The sequence below is a fragment of the Carassius auratus genome, chromosome 19 (assembly GCF_003368295.1).
Source record: "Carassius auratus strain Wakin chromosome 19, ASM336829v1, whole genome shotgun sequence".
In the NCBI taxonomy this organism is placed as follows: Eukaryota; Metazoa; Chordata; class Actinopteri; order Cypriniformes; family Cyprinidae; genus Carassius; species Carassius auratus.
The window spans coordinates 1,244,590-1,269,388 of NC_039261.1; the positions used below are offsets into that span (position 1 = coordinate 1,244,590).

The 24,799-nt window shown below is 40.0% G+C and overlaps 2 protein-coding genes and 1 long non-coding RNA gene across 5 annotated transcripts in view; 2 read left to right on the plus strand and 1 right to left on the minus strand.

Moving 5' to 3' along the window:
- The window catches only part of LOC113119108 (cytosolic 5'-nucleotidase 3-like), a 70,452-nt gene that overhangs the window by 1,653 nt on the left and 44,000 nt on the right, over positions 1–24,799 (plus strand). For both annotated transcript variants that reach the window (XM_026288322.1, XM_026288323.1), the window contains exon 2: positions 8,876–8,962. In XM_026288322.1, the coding sequence (XP_026144107.1) occupies positions 8,876–8,962 (87 nt within the window). The remainder of the gene's footprint in view (positions 1–8,875; positions 8,963–24,799) is intronic.
- On the minus strand, positions 19,705–21,659 carry LOC113119109 (coiled-coil domain-containing protein 106-like). Its single transcript, XM_026288324.1, has 4 exons — positions 21,526–21,659; positions 21,104–21,256; positions 20,612–20,857; positions 19,705–20,427 (listed from the first exon to the last, which is right to left on the minus strand). The coding sequence occupies exons 1-4, from the start codon at positions 21,620–21,622 to the stop codon at positions 20,117–20,119; spliced, it is 807 nt and encodes a 268-aa protein (XP_026144109.1). The 5' UTR covers positions 21,623–21,659; the 3' UTR covers positions 19,705–20,116.
- On the plus strand, positions 21,886–23,158 carry LOC113119110 (uncharacterized). Of its 2 annotated transcripts, none has more exons than XR_003294417.1 (4): positions 21,886–22,018; positions 22,482–22,625; positions 22,767–22,874; positions 22,986–23,158. It is a non-coding gene; the product is annotated as an uncharacterized LOC113119110 (long non-coding RNA). The 2 variants fall into 2 exon arrangements; XR_003294416.1 differs by having other exon boundaries at positions 21,908–22,018; positions 22,434–22,625.

The window sequence follows — 24,799 nt, forward strand, 5'->3', positions numbered from 1 at the left end:
TATAAGAAACTGAAAAAAAATATCAGGGCATGACAGAACTTCTCCAGGCCCCAAAAATACCCTTACACTCCAGAGGGTTAATAGTCCAGTATTTGCAGTTGAATAAGAACTGTTTACTACATTTTCAAAACGAGTTCCATAAATCAGTGGTTCTTGAAGTAACCAAAACAAACTTGAATTTGGTCCGATATTAACATCAAACAAATTCCAAACTTTAAAAATGTTCTGATAAAAAATTGGTGCCTTCAGTGTGTATATATATAATATTTGGGAGTTCTATCAAAAACGGAGACTTATCAAGACCTAGTCCTCCCAGGTTCTTCAAAATCTCACAAGCCACAACCTTCCAATTTGAATTGGATGCTCCATACAAAACTCTGTGTACAAAACGCATTTGAAAAGCTGCAACTCTACTTTGCACATTTATAAGACCCTGCCCTCCTTCATCCTTAGTTAAAAAATTACACTTTAAGGTACCCAGTGTAACTTTTCCCCAAAAAAATCTATCAAAACTTTCTGAATATCAGAGAGTAAACACAGAAAAGGGTCCACACATGCTAAACGATGCCACAAAGTAGAAGATACAAGGTTGTTAATAATTAAAGTGCACTGCATCCCCTATACGACATCTTTGGAATCAACCACTTCCATTTACTCAATCTTCCTTTTATTTTTTCAAAGGCATCATCCCAGTTTTTTTTTTTTTTTTTTTTTTTTTTTTTTTTTTACCATAGAATCATCTCCCAGAAATACACCCAGATATTTAAAACCTCCTGTGGACCACTTTAAGTCATTTTGGAGCTTTGGTGCACTCTGTAACCAATGGCCGACCAAAATTGCTTCACTTTTGGCCCAATTTACCTTAGCTGAAGATATATATTTTTAAATCATTTAAAATATTAATCATAAATATTAACCTTTGTAGAAGGGTTAGGACAGCTAAGAGGCAAATGGCGATTTTTAAAACTGTCATTAAAAACCTCAAGCAAGTTTTCTCCCACCACAGACCAGAAGGCTTTAAAAAACTCAACCGGCAGACCATCTATACCTGGGGTCTTCCCAAGTGCCATACTCTGAAGTGCTTTTTCCAGCTCTTCCTGACGTAGCTCACCACTAAGATCCCCAGTAGACTCTATAGAAACTTGCAGTAGCTTTAAAAAAAATTACTTCTGTTTTGTTCTTCTTTTAGCTCACTTTTATATAAGTCTTTATAAAAACTAGAAATTATTTTTCGAATTTCATTAACCTCATTCAACATTATCCCAGGACAAAAAAAAACCTTTGGTAAATCCATTTGGTCCACGCTTTGAAAACGTGACCTAATCAAAGCCCCTTTTGCTTTCATCTCCAATAAATCATCTAACTTTGATTTTTTTTTCTCTGAAATACCCCTGATAATGGTCCAATAGATTGTAACTGCTCTTGCAATTGTACAATTTCCATCTCTAATACTTTCATGAACCTGTCTATATTTGCTGTAACATGTTTTGTGTACTGCTGACTTAACTGTTTCATTTGGGCTTTTCCATAGTCCCACCACTGCTGTAATGAGCTAAAAGCTGATTTTGAGCCTCTAAAATCCTTCCAAAAATTTTTAAAATATCCTTAAACACTTAAACTCAACTCAAAAACTTAAAAAAAAAAAAAAAACATTGAACTATACAGTGGGCAGAGAAAGAAACTGGCAACATACAGCAACTTCTAAAAACATTACTCTGATGACTATAACAATATAATCTGTCTAACCTTGCTGAAGACACAATCTTATCTCGAACATGTTACCATGTATATTGTCCACAATCCCTATGAAAAGCCCTCCATATATCATTAAGTTCATGTGTGTTAATAAGTTTTATAAGCCTTATGTGTGACAACATGTGTGGTTCAAAGTGAATCCTATCAATGTTTATTTTCGTACAATGAAAATCACCACCAATAATTAAAATATCATCATTAGTACACTTTTGTAAAGCTAAGCATAGAGAGTCTAAAAAAATATTCTGTCTGTAGTTGCAGTTGGAGCATATACACACATAAAAACAAAAACTTGGTTCTCTACAACAGCTCCAATTTTTTAAATTCTTCCCTTTATAATCTCATCTACTTCATAGGAAAAAGGGGTAACATTTTTGGAGAAAAGAATATCAACTCCAGCCATAAGTGAATTATTATGGCTCAAAACAGAAAGCCCATTCCATTCCATGGCCCAATTTACTTCATTTTGTACATCGCTATGGGTCTCTTGAAGTAACACAACATCAAAATGTTTTTGCTTAACAAACTCATAAATCTTTGCCCTTTTTTGCTATCCCTTGCACCATTCACATTCAGGGATGCTATATTGATGTTACTCATGTTTGATAATATAGACAACAACAAAAAGCCCCATACAAGCATTACAGCAGGGACCATGGAATTCAACATTTTAAACCCCATCATTGCTTCCTATTTCCATGCTAGTTTTCCTCACAAATTTCTTCAGTCGGTACACCTCTCTATCAGTAAAACCACCTTCACTCATTAAACTCCGCGATCTTTCCACAAATAACTGAGCATTCGGGAAATGATCTTCAACATTTACATTCCGTTTATTTTTTGTAATTCTCAGAAAATGTTCAATGTTTTGAACATCATAACCCCAAATATGATAATCCGACTGAGAATAAACTCTACTAGAATCGGATGAATCCTCCTCACTTTCATCTTCCTCTCCATTTAACAACTCATTTGTATCTGCATTTTTCACCATCTTTAAGTTACCATCACCTTTCATCTTTCTTTTTATCGGCACCTTAAAAGATGTGAATCCACTGTTTCTGTGAGAGATACATCAGAAACCACTTCAGATGATTTTATATCACATTCAGTAGGCCTACTACTATTCTACATTTCACCCTCCAACAGTATAGCTATTTCTTCCATTGGTTCTTCAGCCCCAGAAAGGCTAGTCTCAGCCACCCTCTTATCAACAGCCACATCTGGCTCTTTTTCAGCACCCTCTGGAACATTCACATTGGCCCTGGACCCCTCGTTTTCCACCAATGCTACTACAGATGTCTGTGGTCTAACCTCATCTTTCTCACGCCTATCTGGGCATCCATCCATCCATCATCTTCCGCTTATCCGGGGCCGGGTCACGGGGGCAACAGTCTAAGCAGAGACGCCCAGACTTCCCTCTCCCTAGCCACTTCTTCCAGCTCTTCCGGGGGGACCCCGAGGCATTCCCAGGCCAGCCGGGAGACATAGTCCCTCCAGCGTGTCCTAGGTCTTCCCTGGGGCCTCCTCCCGGTGAGACGTGCCTGGAACACCCGGAGTCCAACATGCACCGGGAACAGGTCTGACTTACTGCCGGCAATGCGAACCAAGCTCTTGCTCCGGTCGTACAGGGACCGAACAGCCCTAAGTAGGGAGCTGCCGACCCCATACTCCCGGAGCACCCTCCACAGGATGTAGCGAGAAACACGGTCGAATGCCTTCTCCAAATCCACAAAACACATGTGGACTGGTTGGGCAAACTCCCATGAACCCTCCAGCACCCTTGAAAGGGTATGGAGCTGGTCCAGTGTTCCTCGACCGGGACGAAAACCACACTGTTCCTCCTGAATCCGAGGTTCCACTATCGGCTGAATTCTCCTCTCCAGTACCCTGGCATAGACTTTCCCAGGGAGGCTGAAAAGTGTGATCCCCCCTATAGTTGGAACACACTCTCCGGTCCCCCTTCTTGAAAAGAGGGACCACCACCCCGGTCTGCCAGTCCAGAGGTACTGTCCCCAACCGCCATGCGATGTTGTAGAGGCGTGTCAGCCAAGACAGCCCCACAACATCCAGAGACTTGAGGTACTCGGGCCGGATCTCATCCACCCCCGGTGCCTTGCCACCGAGGAGCTTTTTAACTACCTCGATGACTTCAGCCCGGGTGATGGATGAGTGCTCCTCCGAGTCCCCAGCCAACGGAACACAAGTCGGTGGGATTGAGGAGATCCTCGAAGTATTCCTTCCACCACCCGACGATATCCCCAGTTGAGGTTAACAAGTGCAGTGTTGACAGTGTTGGTAGGGCACTGCTTCCCCTTCCTGAGGCGTCGAACAGTTCGGCAGAATCTCTTCGAGGCCAACCGATAGTCTTTCTCCATGGCCTCACCGAACTCCTCCCAGGCCTGATTTTTTTTGCCTCAACGACTACCCGGGCTGCAGTCCACTTGGCCTGCCGGTACCTGTCAGCTGCCTCCGGAGTCCCACAAGCCATCCAGGCCGATAGGACTCCTTCTTCAGCTTGACAGCATCCCTTACTTCCGGTGTCCACCACCGGGTTCGGGGATTGCCGCCTCGACAGGCACCGGAGACCTTACGGCCACAGCTCCGAGCAGCCGCAGCGACAATGGAGGTGGAGAACATGGTCCACTCGGACTCAATATCTCCAGACTCCCTTGGGATCCGGTTGAAGCTCTGCCGGAGGTGGGAGTTGAAGATCTCTCTGACAGGGGGCTCGGTCAAACGTTCCCAACAGACCCTCACAGTACGTTTGGGTCTGCCGAGTCTGTCCAGCTTCCTCCCCCGCCATCGGATCCAACTCACCACCAGGTGGTGATCAGTTGACAGCTCCGCCCCTCTCTTCACCCGAGTGTCCAAGACATATGGCCGAAGGTCTGATGACACGACCACAAAGTCGATCATCGACCTACGGCCTAGGGTGTCCTGGTGCCACGTGCACTGATGGACACCCTTATGCTTGAACATGGTGTTCGTTATGGACAAACCGTGGTTAGCAGAGAAATCCAATAACAAAACACCATTCGGGTTCAGGTCAGGGGGGCTGTTCCTCCCAATCACGCCCCTCCAGGTATCACTGTCACTGCCCACGTGAGCGTTGAAGTCCCCCAGTAGAACAACGGAGTCTCCAGTCGGAGCACTTTCCAGTACCCCTCCCAGAGACTCCAAGAGAGCCGGGTAGTCCGCACTGCCGTTGGCAACCATGGGCAACTCCAGAGTGGTAGAGAGTCCAGCCTCTCTCAAGAAGTGTGGTTCGAGAGCCCAAGCTGTGCGTTGAGGTGAGCCCGACTATCTCTAGTCGGTACCTCTCGACCTCCCGCACAAGCTCAGGCTCCTTCCCTGCCAACGAGGTGACATTCCACATCCCTAAAGCCAGATTCCGTGTCCAGAGATCGGGTCGTCGAGGGTCTCGCCTACGACTGTCACCCGATCCACTATGCACCGGCCCCTTAGGCTCCCTCCTGCAGTTGGTGAGCCCACAGGAGGGCGGCCCCACGTCACTCCTTCGGGCTGAGCCCGGCCGGACCCCATGGGGGAAGGCCCGGCCACCAGGTGCTCGCATACGAGCCCCAACCCCGGGCCTGGCTCCAGGGTGGGGCCCTGGCTGCGCCATGCCGGGCGACGTGTGTTGGAACCGCATGCGGTGAGTAAAACTGCTTCAAATATCTCTGTGTTGTTAACTTAGCTATCGGCACGTAAGCACATCAAGTAAACAACATGCAATGTTGTCATCAAACTGCACGAGTAAAACTGCTTCAAATATCTCTGTGTTGTTAAAGGGGGGGGGTGAAATGCTATTTCATGCATATTGAGTTTTTTACACTGTTAAAGAGTTGGATTCCCATGTTAAACATGGACAAAGTTTCAAAAATTAAGTTGTACGTTTGAAGGAGTTTTTTTGTTCCCAAAATACTCCTTCTGGTTTGTCACAAGTTTCGGAAAGTTTTTTTCGAGTATGGCTCTGTGTGACGTTAGATGGAGCGGAATTTCCTTATATGGGTCCTAAGGGCACGTCTGCCGGAAGAGCGCGCGCTCCCGTATAGCAGAGCACTGAGAGCATAACAGACTTCACTGATCAGAGCGAGAGCATCGCGAAATGTCACCAAAAGGAATGTGTTTTTGGTTGCCAGGGCAAAACAACCCTGCACAGATTACCAAAAGAGAAACAGCATTAAGGGACCAGTGGATGGAGTTTATTTTTACAGAGCATCAACGGAGTTGTGCAAGTGTTTTTGTTTGTTCCCTGCATTTCGAAGATGCTTGTTTTACAAACAAGGCCCAGTTTGACGACGGATTTGCCTATCGTTTATTTCTTAAGGATGATGCAATCCCAACGAAAAAGGGTCACGATCGTGTGTTGGAACCGCAGGCGGTGAGTAAAACTGCTTAAAATATCTCTGCCTCCTTGTTAGTGCGTCCCCTCCCATGCCGGAGACCCGGGTTCGAGCCCCGCTTGGAGCGAGTCGTTGCTGCTGCTGCTCTCGTTCAGTTTCAGCCTCGGGATCTGATTCTGGATCATAAATAAACGGCTGAATCTGACTGTAAGCCATGGTTTGTTTTGGATGATGGTTTTTCCCTAACGGTAATGTCACAGCTTCCACATGCTCTCAACGCAAAAGCCTACTAGCGCTCGTGATTCCTTAGCTCCGCCCACACATCACGCCTCCAGCCGGTCGTGTTTTTCCGGGAAAAATCGGTACAGACTATCTTTCTCTTATGAATATAATAAAACTAAAGATTTTTTGGAGTTATGCAGTACTACTCTATAGGTACTCAAGATTAACAGGATATTGAGTGAAAACGAGCATTTCACCCCCCCTTTAACACTAAACTATACTATCTATTTTAGTAAAGAAAAGGAGATAGAAAAGATTGAAAAAAAAACACTGTGGTCACACACACAGAAATTAAATGGTTAAACTGATATTAATAATCAACAAGCATGCTCAACGCGCGCACACACACACAGACAGTCTTCTCTTTTTAAGTAGATAAGTCACGTAAGTTACGTCTGCAAGATGTCTGTTAAAGATCTCTTGATCTGGAAAACATCTGCTGTCTACACACATTTTTTCAGATGCCACTTTAGCATACATTCCGAATCATAAAAATCTTATAGACATCTGATAGACATCTTTTAAGGATCTGACAAATGTTCTCACAAAGTTTCATACAGTTTTGAGTTTTTGTTTAGGTTTTATAGGCTTTTGGTTAGGGCTGGACAATTATGGCCTAAAATCAATACCTAGATTAATTGAACATTTTACCTCGATTATGATTAATGAACGATTATTTTGTTCCCATTTTTCTTTCTTTTTTTTTTCTTTTTTTCCCTCCTAGTCAGTGGTGGAGCTACATTTTAAACATTGGGTGTTTATACATTCAAGGCTAATTCAGGAGGTCCATGACAGAAAATCAGTGTATAACTCCAACCTGATATAAACAATGGGGATTATATAACAAAGATGTTTTAAATTGATCAAAATTGATGATAAAGTAAGTTGTAGTGTATCTTTCAGCATGGATAAGATGTTCCTTAAGTGTTTACTTAATGTTAATAAAAATCATAGCTCACTATCAGCAGTTGTTTTACAGTATGTTCGTAACATTTCTTACAGATTATTGCTTGGTGTAAGAGATAAATAAAGATCAGATAAAGATAAATTAGCACAGTATAATACGAGTGATTGCGTGTGTGAATTACATACTGCATTCCTTTGTGCGTGTGATCTTCACAGCTACTGTTTATATGAATGTTTGTGCCACAATTCAGCTGCGCGAACATGGTAGCTCGATATAATAATACACATCCGATCCGAACTTTTTGTTTGAATCTCTCAACATTTTAACACAGTAGCCAAGATGTGGAGACAAGAAAAAAGAAACTAAATTACAATGTCACTTGCAATCGCTGCTTGCACTCTCCGCTACCTGTGACGTCACTTGCAATCAACACAAATCGGGGATGTTGCCAATGGAGACAAGACGCTGTGGTGGTGATTAAATGATTAAAACTAAATTAGTACTATACCGTACAGGGTCCTGCAAGAAAAAGACAAGACCGGCAAATCCGTGGCCACAGAACAGCGGAATACGAACGCAATGCACAAAGTCTTTCTAAGCGTTTTCCTCCTGTAGAAAAAAACAAACACTTAATATGGCATAATGTATTAGGATACGTTAAGTTCAATTAAAAGAACAAATTTGATATATAGTTATTATTTAATGTACTACAAGGCAAGCAGATGGCTATGAACACAATGCAAACGCTTAATGTGGCCTAATAACAGACTAAGATGATAAAGACAATTCACTAGGCCTAGCCTATATGTCTTGTTGACTCAACGTAAATACAGACCAGCAAATATGAACGTGCATTATGAAATGCATTAACTTAAGTGAATTTAAAAGGATCAGCTCTGTACAGGCAAGCAGATGAGTACAGAACACAGTGCGTTAAATTGTACATTAAATATTTTCCTCCTATAGAAAATCATTATAAATAAAACACATGATGTTGCTTAATGGACAAAGACAGTGATATAAACGAGTTGTAGAAGATGTATTCTACATGGAAAAATGCTTAACGCGAAACTTTGCGCCTTGCGTTTATTCACCACCACAGCTTCTTGTCTCCATTGGCAACAAGCTCGATTTGTGTTGATTGCAAGTGTCACAGGTAGCAGAGAGTGCAAGTGACATTGTAATTTAGTTTATTTTTTCTCGTCTTCGCCACCTGGCTACTGTTATAAAATGTTGGGAAATTCAAACAAAAAGTAAAAAAATTATTCAATAAAATAAAAAAATAAAGACTGCAAGTGATGTCACTAGCGGAAGTGCAAGTCTGAGAATGCAAGTGCAAGTCTGCAGCCAGACCCTCTTGGAAAACTTCTCATACTGCAATAGCAACAGGATATTATATAACACTGATAACAAAATTATATTTACCTAAAATCCATTTTAGAAAACGAAACCTGCAAATGTCTTTTCATTAAAACGGCTTGACTCTGTACTGTGTACTTCCAAAAAAACTTACTTGGAGCAAAACATTCATAGATGGCTGTGATTTTTGTTTTTATTCATTTATTTATTTATTTTCTCTCAGATTCCTGAGTTATCAAACTTGAGGGACCGCGAGAGGGTGGAGCAGATATTAACATCCATGAGAAATGCTGGACCTAACACACTTCAGGTAATTATTTCTCCTAAATATGTCAAGTCTGTTTTAGCACTTGTCTTTCACCTCAGATCTGAATAAATCCTCAAGAAATGAGTTTGTAAAGTAGCAGTAAATTGGGAGAGTTAAAGAGTGGGAAGACAACAACCAGCAAAACACAGACCTACAACACTCATTATACAGTGGTGTATATCAAACTGTGAGTATCACGGCTGGGACCCGTTCTCTGTCTCTCTGGATTTGATTGTTGGTGATTTAGCATGACCTTAGATTGGTTGATTCTTCGAGGCTCCTCCTGGAGTTCCTGTTCGTGAACTTAAACCTGCTATGGAGCAGCTAGTTTCATGTAAACAGGATTAGATTGCATCATTTTTAGTAGAAGACTATAGCCTTAAATTGGAGTAAATTAATGACTGTTGTCTTAATGTGTTTCTCTGCAAAGATAACTTTGGAAATGGTTCTCCAATAAATATATTAAGTCATAGCTGTTCTTTTAATTTAAAGGAAGTTTCATTTTCATTTTCCTTCCTTTTGCAAAAATATGTAAAAGCATACATAAACACAGTTTACACAACAGTGATCACACATGAGTATATAATTTGAAGGCAAGCCAGGAAGGCTTTACTCTTTTATATAATCTTTCTACATTCATTTCCATGCTTTGTTGAATAAAAGTGTACTTGAAGGAAAAACTATGAACACTATATTGCTTACAGGCAAACAGTATCTCAGTTAAAGTATAAAAAACAATAGTTGAAATTCTTTATTGTTGATCTTGTTGATAATGTTGACTAGTTGTTTCGGCCCTACAATTGGATTGCTCTGTTAAAGAGCACAGTAACCCCTTATATGTCAAAAGATCAATGACATTTTTAGTTTCTCAGTTCATGACCCCTTTAAACTAAAAGTCTCACATAGTCAGATATGTAATCATCAGGAGATGTATCCCATTGTGCTTGGTGTCCTCCTACAGACTTCTTGCTGTTCTGGCTCCCTTCCCATTTTGCTTTTACCTAGCACAACCAGTGGATGACATCACCATTTTTCTCACTAGTTTATGGACACTAGTGAGTGGATTTACTGCTGTTAATATCTTCTAGCTGCTGTCTTTGCGCCGTTGAAACACTCGTTGAGTGATTACATGATACACTATACATTCAGTAAGTTGTAGTATATCTTTCAGCATGGATCAGATGTTCCTTCAGTGTTTATTTCATGCTAATAAAAATGCACTCCTGCTTTGCTTGAACTTGGGGCAAAGCAGGAGCACGCATGATTCTGGTTACGCTGCTAAAAAGCTCCAAAACTATATATCGTTTGAAATTCTTAATAAAATCTGAATTAAGATTTTGAATGCTGAGACTTCATTTCTTGCTGTTTCGTGTCTGTCAGCTCATTGTCTTTGTCCTCGCAGCTCTGCGATGTTTTTGTGAAAATGAACCTGTGTCGCCTGTGAACCCATACACGAGAGGCTGGAAATAGACGCGATGAAGTGCAATGCGGAACACTAGACCAGACGCATCACACCCTTGATTTCGTAACTTTTATAAACAAATAAAAAATCTTGATTAAACAAAGAAAATGAAATGGTAGCATAGTAATTATAGGGATGGCCTATCAGATTTCAGGGGTGTCCAGTTCCACCCTGAACACCCCTCTGGCTTCGCCACTGCTCATAGCTCACTGACAAGGTTTGTACTGAAAATATGATTGACTATTAAAGGTGGGATATTTTTTCCTATGGAAAGAGCGATCTGACATCATAGCTCACTATCAGCAGTTATTTTATCTACAGTATGTTCGTAACATTTCTTACAGATTATTGCTAGGTGTAAGAGATAAATAAAGATCATATAAAGATAAATTAGCACAGTATAATATGAGTGATTGTGTGTGTGAATTAGTCATACCGTCTCTTTGTCTCGTGGGTTGTAAATTGCCTACGATGTAACGTTTTTGAGTCTATGACAAACGGTTTATGAGTTGAGCCTATTGGGCTGAGACTTTGATACATTCTCCCCAAATTAAGCTCTATGATCTGGCCAAATTTCAGCTCTCTAGGTCTTATGGTTTGGGCTGCACGTTCAGTTCTACGGCAGAATAATAATAATAATAATAATAATAATAATCTTAACAATTACAAGAAGGTTTTAGCACTGCGTGTTCGAACCCCTTAAAAAAGGCATTAGGAATGAAGATGTTACTGGGAAATAACAGGAATCCCGATTAACATGACAACTTAAAGAATCAAAAAGAATATCTCTGGAGCAGAAGTGAAGGAAGTAAGAAGACTTCAGTATGACAAAGACAAAAAAAGGAAGGATAGTTTATCTGTGATGCTGCATTTTGATGATGATAAATTACCTGAAAGGGTATATTTAGGATACATGACCCATATGGTTCCTCAAGGGGTACCTCACCCGTTAAGATGTTTTAAGTGTCAAAGATTTGGTCATGTTGCGGCAGTATATAGAGGGAAGCAAAGATGTGCCAGATGTGGAGGAGAGGATGATTACAGTAAATGTGAACAAGGAGTAAATCCCAAATTTTTTTCAAGTTCAAGTCTGCTTTATTGTCAATTTCCACATGTACAGTACATACATACAGAGAATCGAAATTGCGTTACTCTCAGACCCCGGTGCATACAGATAACATTAACATTAAAGCCTAAAACAATAACTAGATCAAATATAAAATGTAGATACAATTATACAAAAAGGGAATTATAAAAAAAGACATATAATAAAAATAAAAGTTAAAAATAAAGTTAAATAAAGCAGTGCAAGGTAAATGACAGATATAGTGCAAATCAATGAAGTGAACAACAGTGCAGTTAAAAGATTTTTTAGTGCAAAAAAATCACTTATTAAAAATATCTTAAGTCTGATTAAAGTGACAAGTGACAAGTGACCAAGAGCAGTTATTTAACTGACTGATGAGGTAGTTCCATGCCGAATGAGGTAGTGAGCGGTGAGTGAGCAGACCAATGCTGCACAAGTGACTTGTGCATGTCATCATATAATTAGTGGGGGGGGGGGGGGGGGGTTCATAGTTCAGTGGTGCCTGGGGAAGAAGAGGGGAGGGGGGCAGGTTCGGGAGGGAGTTCAGCTTCCTGACAGCCTGGTGGATGAAGCTGTCCTTCAGTCTGCTGGTCCTGGCCTGGAGACTCCGCAGTCTCCTCCCTGATGGCAGCAGGCTGAAGAAGCTGTGTGATGGGTGGGTGGGATCACCTGTGATGCAGAGGGCTTTGCGGGTGAGACGTGTTCCATAAATGTCCTGGAGGGAGGGTAGAGAGACACCAATGATCTTCTCAGCTGCTCTCACTATGCGTTGTAGAGTCTTTCGGCAGGACGCGTTGCAGGCGCCGTACCACACAGTGATGCATCTCGTCAGGATGCTCTCGATGGTGCCTCTGTAGAATGTGTACATGATGGGGGGTGGGGCTCTGGCTCTCCTCAGTTTGTGGAGGAAGTAGAGACGCTGTTGTAATTTCTTGGCCAGTGCTGCGGTGTTTTCAGTCCAGGAGAGGTCCTCTGTGATGTGCACACCCAGGAACTTGGTGCTGCTCACTCTCTCCACAGTCGCACCGTTGATGGTCAGAGGAACGTGCTGAGTGTGTGCTCTTCTGAAGTCTACAACAATCTCCTTCGTCTTCTCCACATTCAGAGAGAGATTGTTGTCACTGCACCACCCAGCCAGGCGGCTCACCTCACTCCTGTAGTTTGTCTCATCTTTGTTGCTAATGAGACCCACCACCGTCGTGTCATCTGCAAACTTAATGAAGAGGTTGGAGCTGTGTGACGGTGTGCAGTCATGGGTCAGCAGAGTGAAGAGGAGGGGGCTCAGCACACATCCTTGGGGGGCCCCAGTGTTCAGCGTGATGGTGCTGGATGTGTTACTGCCGACCCGTACTGCCTGAGGTCTTCCAGTCAGAAAGTCCAACAGGCCAGTTGCACAGCGAAGTGTTGAGCCCCAGCTGACTCAGCTTGTAGATGAGCTGTTGAGGGATGATTGTGTTGAATGCTGAACTGAAGTCTATGAACAGCTTTCTGACATAAGAGTCCTTTTTTTCCAGATGGGTGAGTGAGTGGACGGCAGTGGAGATGGCATCATCGGTCGACCGGTTGGACCGATATGCAAACTGGAAGGGGTCCAGGGAGGGGGGGAGGGCAGACTTGATGTGGTGCATGACTAGCCGTTCAAAGCACTTCATGAGGATGGGGGTAAGTGCAAAAGGACGGTAGTCATTGAAGCAGGATGGAGATGGCTTCTTCGGGACTGGGATGATAGTGGTAGTTTTAAAGCATGTGGGAACAACAGCCTGACTCAGTGAGATGTTAAAAATTTCTGTGAAGACATCAGTGAGTTCTGCTGCACAGTCTTTCAGTACACGCCCAGGGATGTTGTCAGGACCCGGAGCTTTGCAGGCATTGATCCTGCTGAAGGATCTCCTCACACTGTCTGGGGTCAGAGTCATCACCTGGTCGCCGGGAGGAGGTGGAGTCTTCTGTGCAGTGGTGCTGTTTTGTTGCTCAAAGCGAGCGAAGAAGGTGTTCAGCTCGTTCAGCAGAGAGATGTTGTTGTCACAGGTCCGTGGTGGGGGCTTGTAGTCCGTAATGGTCTGTATCCCCAGCCACAGGCGCAAAGTGTCTCTGCTGTTGCTGAATTGGTGAGCTATCCTCCTGGAGTGCTGTCTCTTAGCCTCTCTGATGCCACGGGACAGGTTGGCCCTAGCTGTTCTCAGGCCCACCTCATCTCCAGCTCTGAAGGCAGCATTCCGTGTCTTCAGGAGTCTGTAGACCTCCCCCGTCATCCATGGCTTCTGATTGGCCCGGACAGTGATAGTTTTTGTGATCGTTACATCATCAATACACTTATTGATGTAGGCAGTAACAGTCTCTGAGTACTCCTGGAGGTCAGTGGTGTTATTGCATGTGGCAGCCTGTTTAAACATGTCCCAGTCAGTTGTGTTGAAGCAGTCCTGAAGAATCTCTGATGATCCTTCTGGCCACACTTTAATCTGTTTGTAAACTGGTTTGGCGACTTTAATGAGTGGTCTGTATGCAGGCATTAGCATAACAGTGATGTGGTCTGAAGCTCCGAGGTGGGGGAGGGGGAGGGCTTTGTAAGCTCCTCTCTGTGTGGTGTAAACAAAGTCCAAAATGTTATTACCTCGTGTTGGAAAGTTGATGTGCTGGTGTATTTTTGGAAACACACTCTTAAGGTCAGCATGGTTGAAATCCCCAGCTATGATGAGAAAAGCATCCGGGTGTGCTGTCTGCTGCTCACTGATGTGTTGGTACAGTTCATTAAGTGCGTCGTTCCTGTTGCTGGTGATGTTGAATGGGGGAATGTACACTGAAATGAGCAGTATAGCAGTATATTCCCTCGACAGATAGAACGGCCGGCACTTAATAATCATAAACTCCACCAGGGTTGAGCAGTGTTTGTTGATCACAACAGTATCGCGGCACCACGCGTCATTGATGTAAACACAAAGCCCGCCGCCACGGTTTTTCCTCCCGCGACGAGAGCTCTGTCCGCTCGATAGCATGTCAGCTGGTCGAGCTGAATAGCGCCATCTGGAACGCTTTTGCTGAGCCATGTTTCCATGAACACAAAAACACAACAGTCTCTTACAGTCCTCTGAGTTGAGCGTAGTAAACGAATGTAGTCCAATTTATTGTCCAACGAGCGTACGTTAGCCAGTACGATGGTGGGGACAGATGGCTTGTGTGGGTTAGCCGTTAGCCTAGCCCGGATACCTCCGCGCTTCCCCCTCTTCTGCTTCCTCTCACGCCGCTTGTGGTGCCTCCGCTGCGGGCGAGATGCAGTAGTGGGGGTCGATGATGGTGAAGGCCTCCGTAGCAGATCGAGATCCCGCAGCTGTTCCGCTTGCGCGGAGTTTAACCTGTCTGTATTTGCGCTTACAGACAGGTAGACGCGACGACAACGTGCAAAAACACTGCGACTCACAAGACAAAAAACACGAAAACACCGTTCTGTCGGGACAGAGAGAAGCCGCTGCGTGTGGACGCGCCGCCATCTTGGAAAAATGTTGTAACTGTGGGGGAGAGCACAGCGCAGGGTACAGAGGTTGTCAAGCGAGACAAAAAATCTTGAAAGTACAAAACATAAGAGTGGAAGATGGGTTAACATATGCTGAGGCCCTGAAGAAAGTGGTACTGGAAACAAAAACAAAAGAAAATTAGAAAGTTGAACCTCAGAGAATGAACAAAGGCTTAGAAGAGACTGAGTAGGATTTACTGGAGATTGATGAGGTGTCTTTTGTAACATTTATAGTTGAATAGCTCAGCACAAATGGAAAGTTAGACAGAGAGAATTAAAATCATAGTGAGAGCAGCAGAAAAGTATTTTGGAAATAGAGGGAATCGTTGTGGAGATGATGAATGAAAAACTGAAAGTACAGACAGGAAACACCCAGACAATATGTGGTGGTTCATAATGATCTTACAAATATTGCAGTGGAATGCTAGAAGTTTGATTGCAAACAGACAAGAGTTTAAGAACTTTATATTAAAACAAGAAAGATGCCCAGATATATGTGTTCAGGACAGGAGTCTTGGTTTGAAACTGTTAGATTTTGCTGTATTTGACTGAGCAGTAGTTTGGGTGGCTCGCCAATGTACTAGATTTCTCTAATACATAAAATAAGTATGCTTGACCAAAGTTCTTGTGGGGAGAAGAATTTATTAAAGGTAGCAGTGTAGCAGTTCTTCAGCAGTGATGTTAGCATGTAATATGGAGCCAAAAGAATCTCAATAAAGATAAATGCAGACACTACATTTACATATGCACACACAGGATTCATAAATGCACACACATGATTCATAGATACACACACAGGATACACAAATGCACACAAAATTCACAAATGCACACAAAATTCACAAATGCACAGAACAAGATTCACAAATGCACAGAACAAGATTCAGAAATGTATTTCTGATGCACACACACATATATCTTGATTTACAAACTGCTTGCGGTCTGTGAACTTCACTGCATTTGTGTGTGAATTTTGAGACTCCTCTGACTTGGCTCGACACACAAATGCATGGAATGATCAGCAACCAATCAGATGTCTCCCTTCTTTTAGCCAATCACAAGAACGCACTCCACATGGTTGTTTACTTATAAGCCAATCACATGAACGCGTTCACACAGCGTGATATGCCTGTGGTGCGGCATATTATAGCCTACTTATGAAATTGTATGGAAATACAGATGTTTAGATTACAATTCAGGTTTATTTTTTATTATTTTTTTACAAAATATAAATAAAAAAATGTCTCGATATAGCCCAGACTGTGACTGCAGAAAAAAGTTAACCATGGATTCATAAATTTGCAATAGGCAATTATTTCATTTTATTGAAATATTTTAATGAAAGTTAAAAAAAAATTTAACTTTTTTTAAATATTTTAAATATATCTAAATATTCTTTTGGATGCAATATAGAAGTCACTTTAATTATAATATTCGGTCCCTACATGAAGAGAGAATCAGTGGTCCGCTGAGAGAGGAAAGTGACTCTCCGGCTGCGCAAAGTGAGTTGCCGCTGCGTGAGGAAAGGGAATCGTTCGCTCAACTTTGCTGGGTGAGGAAAGTGAATCATTCGCTGAGGAAAGTGAGTCACTTGCTGCATGACTCGTGAGGAAAGTGAGTCGTTCGCTGAGGAAAGTGAGTCGCTCGCTGCGTGACTCGTGAGGAAGGTGAGTCGTTCGCTGCGTGAGGAAAGTGTGTCGTTTGCTGAGGAAAGTGAGTCGCTCGCTGCGTGACTCGTGAGGAAAGTGAGTAGCTCGCTGCGTGACTCGTGAGGAAAGTGAGTCGCTCGCTGCGTGACTCGTGAGGAAAGTGAGTCGTTCGCTGCGAGAGGAAAGTGAGTCGTTTGCAGAGGAAAGTGAGTCGCTTGCTGCGTGACTCGTGAGGAAAGTGAGTCGCTCGCTGCGTGACTCGTGAGGAAAGTGAGTCGCTCGCTGCGTGACTCGTGAGGAAAGTGAGTCGTTCACTGCGAGAGGAAAGTGAGTCGTTCGCTGCGAGAGGAAAGTGACTCTCCGGCTGCGCAAAGTGGGTGTCTGGCTGCGCAAAGTGGGTCGTCGGCTGCGTGAGGTAAGAGAGTCATTCGCTGAGGAAAGTGAATCGTTCGCTGAGGAATGTGAGTCATTGTTCGCTGATTGGCTTATAAGTAAACAATCCCCCACGTGGGGTGCATTCTTGTGATTGGCTCAAACAAGGGAGATATCTGATTGGTTGCAGATCATTCCCTGTTTAAAAAAGGCATTTGTGTGTCGAGCCAAGTCAGAGGAGTCTCAAAATTCACACACAAATGCAGTGAAGTTCACAGACCGCATGCAGTTTGTCAATCAAGATATATGTGAGTGTGCATCAGAAATACATTTGTGAATCTTGTCCTGTGCATTTGTGAATCTTGAGTGCATTTGAAAATGTTGTTTGCATTTCTGAATTGTGTGTGCATTTCTGACTTTTGTAAGAATTTGTGAATCTTCTGTGCTTTTTAAATTTTGTGTGTGTATTTGTGTATTCTTTGTGTGTATTTATAAATTATGTGTGTACATGTATGAATCCTATGTGTGCATATGTGAATGTAGTGTGTGCATTTATCTTTATTGATACTCTCTTGGCTCCATATGTAATCCTTCAAACAGTCTTAACCCAAAGTACTGTCTGTGAGAACAGACCTTTATACCTGTTAACAAATGTGCTACAAACAATACAATAACACCCTATTGAGAGACAATAATAGTGTAATCTTTTGATGACTTGAAAGGATCTCTCCCATGGAGAGCCCATTCATTGACCTGATGTTGACCTAAGAGGCTGATTAAATGGGCCAGTTGTTTCACACTATTGTGAACAAAGTAGAGTTGCCTACAGTTGATTCCAAATACATTCAACCAAATCTTTCAATCCCCCCTTTGATCATTTTTGATCACACAAAATAGAAAGAACATACAAAACAGTTAGGTAACACTTTACAATAAGGTTCCATTAGTTAACATTAGTTAATGCATTAGTTAACATGAACTAACCATGAATGACACCTCTGTTCAGCATTAATTAATATTTGTTAACGTTAACTCACACATGTACTAATGCATCAATTCACATTAACAGCACGGTTAGTTAACATTAGTTAATGCATTAGTTAACATGAACTAACCATGAATGACACCTCTGTTCAGCATTAATTAATATTTGTTAACGTTAACTCACACATGTACTAATGCATCAATTCACATTAACAGCACGGTTAGTTAACATTAGTTAATGCATTAGTTAACATGAACTAACCATGAATGACACCTCTGTTCAGCATTAGTTAATATTTGTTAACGTTAACTCACACATGTACTAATGCATCAATTCACATTAACAGCACGGTTAGTTAACATTAGTTAATGCATTAGTTAACATGAACTAACCATGAACGACACCTCTGTTCAGAATTAGTTAATATTTGTTAACGTTAACTCACACATGTACTAATGCATCAATTCACATTAACAGCACGGTTAGTTAACATTAGTTAATGCATTAGTTAACATGAACTAACCATGAACGACACCTCTGTTCAGAATTAGTTAATATTTGTTAACGTTAACTCACACATGTTCTAATGCATCAATTCACATTAACAGCACGGTTAGTTAACATTAGTTAATGCATTAGTTAACATGAACTAACCATGAATGACACCTCTGTTCAGCATTAGTTAATATTTGTTAACGTTAACTCACACATGTAGCCTACTAATGCATCAATTCACATAAATAAGGCATTGATTTGTTGGTAAACATAATTCTACAGCGGAAAAATGTTGTTCATGTTTATACGCACTTTACTATCATTACTTGCATTCAAATAAGCATTTATTAATGGCTTGAGTGAACCTTATTGTAAAGTGTTCACTATTTGAACCTTAACTGATGTGTTACTAACATTTGTAGACTCTTTATTGACATGACTTACCATTAATAAAGCATTTATTGATGGAATTTATGAACCTTATTGTAAAGTGTTCACTATTTCAACATTAACTGATGTGTTACTAACATTTGTAGACTCTTTATTGACATGACTTACCATTAATAAAGCATTTATTAATGGAATTTATGAACCTTATTGTAAAGTGTTCACTATTTCAACATTAACTGATGTGTTACTAACATTTGTAGACTCTTTATTGACACGACTTACCATTAATAAAGCATTTATTGATGGAATTTATGAACCTTATTGTAAAGTGTTCACTATTTGAACATTAACTGATGTGTTACTAACATTTGTAGACTCTTTATTGACATGACTTACCATTAATAAAGCATTTATTGATGGAATTTATGAACCTTATTGTAAAGTGTTCACTATTTGAACATTAACGGATGGGTTACTAACATTTGTAGACTCTTTATTGACATGACTTACCATTAATAAAGCATTTATTGATGGAATTTATGAACCTTATTGTAAAGTGTTCACTATTTGAACATTAACGGATGGGTTACTAACATTTGTAGACTCTTTATTGACATGACTTACCATTAATAAAGCATTTATTGATGGAATTTATGAACCTTATTGTAAAGTGTTCACTATTTCAACATTAACTGATGTGTTACTAACATTTGTAGACTCTTTATTGACACGACTTACCATTAATAAAGCATTTATTGATGGAATTTATGAACCTTATTGTAAAGTGTTCACTATTTGAACATTAACTGATGTGTTACTAACATTTGTAGACTCTTTATTTACATGACTTACCATTAATAAAGCATTTATTGATGGTATTTATAAACCTTATCGTGTACACTATTTCAGCATTAACTGATGTGTTAGTAATATTTGTAGGTACGTAAACAGTCAATATTTAATTTATCGGACCTTAAATGTGTGAAAGCCATTCATTATTAACATTTTCAGGATGTTGAGAAAAGACCTCTTTATTACATTATCAGAACTGGTCAACATTGGCAATCTTTGCCAGAACAAAACATACAAAACAAAATTTTTAAGGACAAAACAAAATGTGCTGCCCTATCAATTCAGGCCTATACAAGGCAAAATATATTATTGTAATATTATTTTTTTTTAGCGATTTTTTTATAACATGAAAATTTACTATTTTCTTATTGGAAGCAACTTCCCATCCGTTTTCATTGTTTGTATTATGTTTGCAATGTTCTCATCGGCCATGATTGCGTCTTGACATTTCTGGGTTATGTTTGATAATTTCTCTCCCTTTTCCTGTTTTTCATGGATTTCTGCATATTTCTCTGGTGCTGCAATCGCCAGTTCAGCAATAGCTGCACTCTGCACGATTGTGTTCCGGTCAACACCATACTTCCGGAAAGCTTCTGCCATGTTGCTCCCTCTTTTGAAAAACTCCAGGACTGATTTGTACCGCTTTACCACCTGCCATGGATCAGTAACTAAGACAGTAAAAAAAAAAAAAAAAAAAAAAATTTCGGCAATTGTTATGTTTCTAGTAATCACATTTTAAGAACCCATTCCATTCATGTGTTTAATGGTAAACTACACAACACAGATTACAAAACACAAGTTTTCCATTCCTGGTATATTAAAAAAACTATTATTTCAATTTGCACAACCTACCCCTTTGACAGAATTTTCTCATTTGCTTGTTTTTTTTCTGTTTTTTCACTCTTTTCTTTGCTTTCTTTCCCTTCTTCTTTCTTTTCTTCTTCTCCCTCGAAGAGTCTGAGCTAGATGACTCTGAGTCAGAAGACTCAGAAGAGTCAGAATCAGTGGAGTCACTTTCTGAATCGATTTTCATTATTTTGGGGATGTCTGCAGGCTTATCTTTAATTCTGTCAGGAATGTTGTTGTCCATTTTGATGGCTTTAATCGGGGAAGAAAAAAAAAAAACAGTTAAAAGTCATATTCTGTATGCCTGCATTTGTGACTATAGGTTACATGTTAACTTCACTCCAAATGACAAAAAAAAGTCCATATCAACATCACCACTGTCTGTTACATCTACCTTAGTTCAGTTTAATACGTGGGTTTACCAGATTTACCACATTTTATGTATTTAAAGAGAGATTTTAATACTAAAACAACACAAAACTTTCACAAAAACTTTACCTTCTGACAGCTGTTGTCTAAGGAAATCTCGATCTTTTGTTAAATCTTCTATTTTCTCCTGCAGATACTGACATTTCACCTTCCATGTGTCAGTCTCTGCCTTGGCTTTAGCCAAAGCTATAGACACAGTGGGCACTGCTTCAGTGGGTTTATCTATAAAGAAAAAAATAATAAATAATAAATAATAATAATAGGCTATTTAACAACAAAATCATCCTGATTATGTTAACGTTACACACACAGAGGGAGGGAGAGGGGGTTGGAGGGACTCTAATGGTTTACTTAGTAAGTAAAAATCGTTTAGTTTTCTCAGTTATTTCTACTATTCAAGCCTGGATCAACCGTTTTCTTGATGGTTTCATTTGTAAAACTTAAATAGTAGCTATCTAAAGTTAGCTAGTTGATAAACGTGCATCATTTACCGGATTTTTCTGTGCGTTCATCCCGAGACAGTTTTTTCTTCTGTCTCCCTCTGGTCTGATGGTTTAAATTGTCATCCGTCAGTCCACTTTCCATCATCAAACTTGCTTTGGCATTCGACACCTGTTTATCAGTATCCGCTGGATAACCGCTGGCCGCTCTATTTATTTAAATATTTTTTTTTGCCGCAAAGTACTGAAGGATTGTGGGTATGGTAGTTTTTCTTTAAATGAACTGCAGAAATTAAGCTTCTTTTTAACGAAGCTGAAATAACAATGACTGATGGCTTCGATAAAATAACAGCATTTAACAATTTGAAAGTGAATAATACGTTTGTCTTGTTTTGATTTAAAATTGTATTGCTAAAAATCTCTCGGGATTTGTACTTCCGGAAGGAACGCTACTTCCTGATGAAAAGCCGAAAAGCCCGCTCAACTCCCTCGCAAATTAACAGATGCAACGGCGAACATCACGTACAATCCAGTGACACATCATGTAAGATTTGATTACAGCTTTTAATTCTGTAAATCTAAGAATTGTAAATGATAAATGTTACATAAATGTATGTTTCTTTCTTCAGCTCTAACATGAAAGCCTATATAGCACAACACTATAATTGTTTTTCTGGTATATTTATTCTTTAACTATTTTATTAAATAAATAATTCTATATATTAGAATTATAATATACTGTATATTCATCTTTATTCATGAAATGCAAAAATGCATAAAACCTTACCATAGTTAATCAGATAATATTTACATTGTTTTCAGTCAATGTATTTGTTTTGTGTGTTGAGCAGGCCTATGTCTAAACCATCTGTTGCATGAATACTAAATATTAAGGTATTAATTATTATTATTATTATTTTAAATATACTCTTTTAAATGATTGTTTATGTATTTATAAGGTGACATGGCTCCATCATTAAATCGAAAATTGCTGTCAATGATTGAAGGACGTCAAACAAAGAGGAAGAAATTGAAGTTGATTAAATGGCTCCAGAAAAAAAAAAATTGCTTAAAGCTAAAATGAAGTGCAATTTATGCCAACATAAAATGAAGCTGACTCATAAACCCAACAAAGCAGACAACTATGTTTGGTAAGTATTATTATTATTATTAATTTAAAATAATTGTTTGACCAGAGCTTGCTTGATTAAATTATCTTTTTAATAATTCATAATGTTATTGTCCAGACACAGCTGTCTTACTCACTAGAATCTTTTATAACATGTTTAAAGGTCCTGTACACGAAACAGACATAAGGGAAGGTTCAAGTCAGTGAGGTATGGATCACTTTTTGCCAAGTCAAAGTGTAATTTATTCTCATGGATGAAGTTCATATATCGGTATGTTTAAAACATTTTAATTGAAGTTTTAGTCTAATTTTGAAAGTAGTTGAACAGAAATATGAACACTAAAGTTTTTCACAAAAAATTTTTTTTAACAAAGGCCTCAAGGCCTTCAGTTGAGACAAATCGACATGATTGAAGATGGCATTGCTGGAAGCTCACGTACACTCAGCAGCATGGCCAAAAAAGTTCGAGCTATTTGTAAAGAATCCATGAAGTTGTATGCCAGAAGGAAGGGCCAAATGATAGGACAACCCAGGGAGTTTGTTATGATTGATGAGAGCAACTTCTGTCACAAGCGAAAGGTAATTTAAATATTCCCATAAAATGTATCTTTATTTTAGATTAATAACCTTAGTTATGTTAATGAAATTGTGTTTTACATTATGTACTTTGTACATTTGGCAACATTTGCAATTTGGCTAAACAAAAAATACCCAGTTTGGTAACACTTTACTTGAAGGGGTGTGCATAAGACTGACATGACACCATCATAATCATGACATGACAGATGTCATAAATGTGAAGGAGGTCTTATGCATGTTTATGACAACTGTCATTAAGTGTCATTCGCTCAATTATGACATTTTTAATGCAAATATGACATTGTTTGAGATGTCTTTGTTATGACAACTTGACATAAACAAATACATCATAACCTGTCAGTGTCTTTGTCATTACAACTTGACATTACCAAGACAACATAAATTGTCATAAATATGTCATAAACATGACATAGCAGATTAACTATCAAACTTAAAGGAATAGTTTGCCAAAAAATGAAAATTCTGTCATCATTTACTCACCCTCAAGTTGTTTCAAACCTGTATGATTTTTTTTTTTTTTTCTGCTGAACACAAAAGAAGATATTTTGAAAAATGTCGGTAACCAAACAGTTGATGGACCCCATTGACTTCCATAGTAGGAAAAAAAAAATACTATGGAAGTCACTGGGGTCCATCAACTGTTTGGTTACCGACATTTTTCAAAATATCTTCTTTTGTGTTCAGCAGAAAAAAGAAACTCATACAGGTTTGAAACAACTAGAGGGTGAGTAAATGAGAACAGAATTTTCATTTTTGGGCGAACTATCCCTTTAAGAAACCACTAGCTTTATGGGTTAACATTACATTAAACTGTCATGTGATTGGTTTTGACATTGGCTGTCATGAGGCCATTATAACTGTGTCATGAATGTTTTTCTTGACCTCAACTACAGTGGTACAAATTTAATTTGTCATTAAAATGTTATAATGGCTTCATGACAGCCAATGTCAAAACCAACCACATGACAGTTTAATGAAATGTTAACCCATAAAGCTAAGTCTTTGATAATGAATCTGCTATGTCATGTTTATGACACATTTATGACAGGTTGTGTTGTCTTAGTAAAGTCAAGTTGTCATAACAATGACATCTCAAACAATGTAATGTTTGCATTAAAAATGTCATAATTGAGCGAATGACACTTAATGACATTTGTCATAAACATGCATAAAACCAAGCCTGGAAATACCAGACTCTGCTACTTCACTTTGCTTCGTAGACAGAGTCTGGAATGGCATAATAGAGAAGTGTTTTCTCTCTCGCTAGGGGGGGCTTGTCTGAAGTTTAAAATCATTGGTTACCCGTAAGCCAATCAGATACGTTTAGTTATGACGTATGTTATGCGCCTGTACAGCCGCATCGAAGCACAGACATCATGCATCGAACTCAATTCTATGATTGAACCTCCACTGTAAACCTGTTGTTAAACACTCTTCTTGTTCTGGCTTCAGTTTGAAAAAGAGTTGAATGTTCTCCATAACAGAGCGAATTGCATCCCGTGTCTCGTTTCCCATTTCCGCGGTCGTTTCGGTTTTCGATTTCTCTAACCTACAATTTAAAACTCGGCGCTTAGCATCTACGTCACGGCTCTCAGC

What these genes read in the sequence shown, in the direction of transcription:
- LOC113119109 (XM_026288324.1), bottom strand. Translation starts at nt 21,622, where the DNA reads ATGATGGAAAGTGGACTGACGGATGACAATTTAAACCATCAGACCAGA. An exon ending in TGAACGCACAGAAAAATCCG is followed by an intron (nt 21,257 to 21,525) that starts GTAAATGATGCA and finishes TTTTCTTTATAG; the next exon opens with ATAAACCCACTGAAGCAGTG. An exon ending in GAGAAAATTCTGTCAAAGGG is followed by an intron (nt 20,428 to 20,611) that starts GTAGGTTGTGCA and finishes TTACTGTCTTAG; the next exon opens with TTACTGATCCATGGCAGGTG.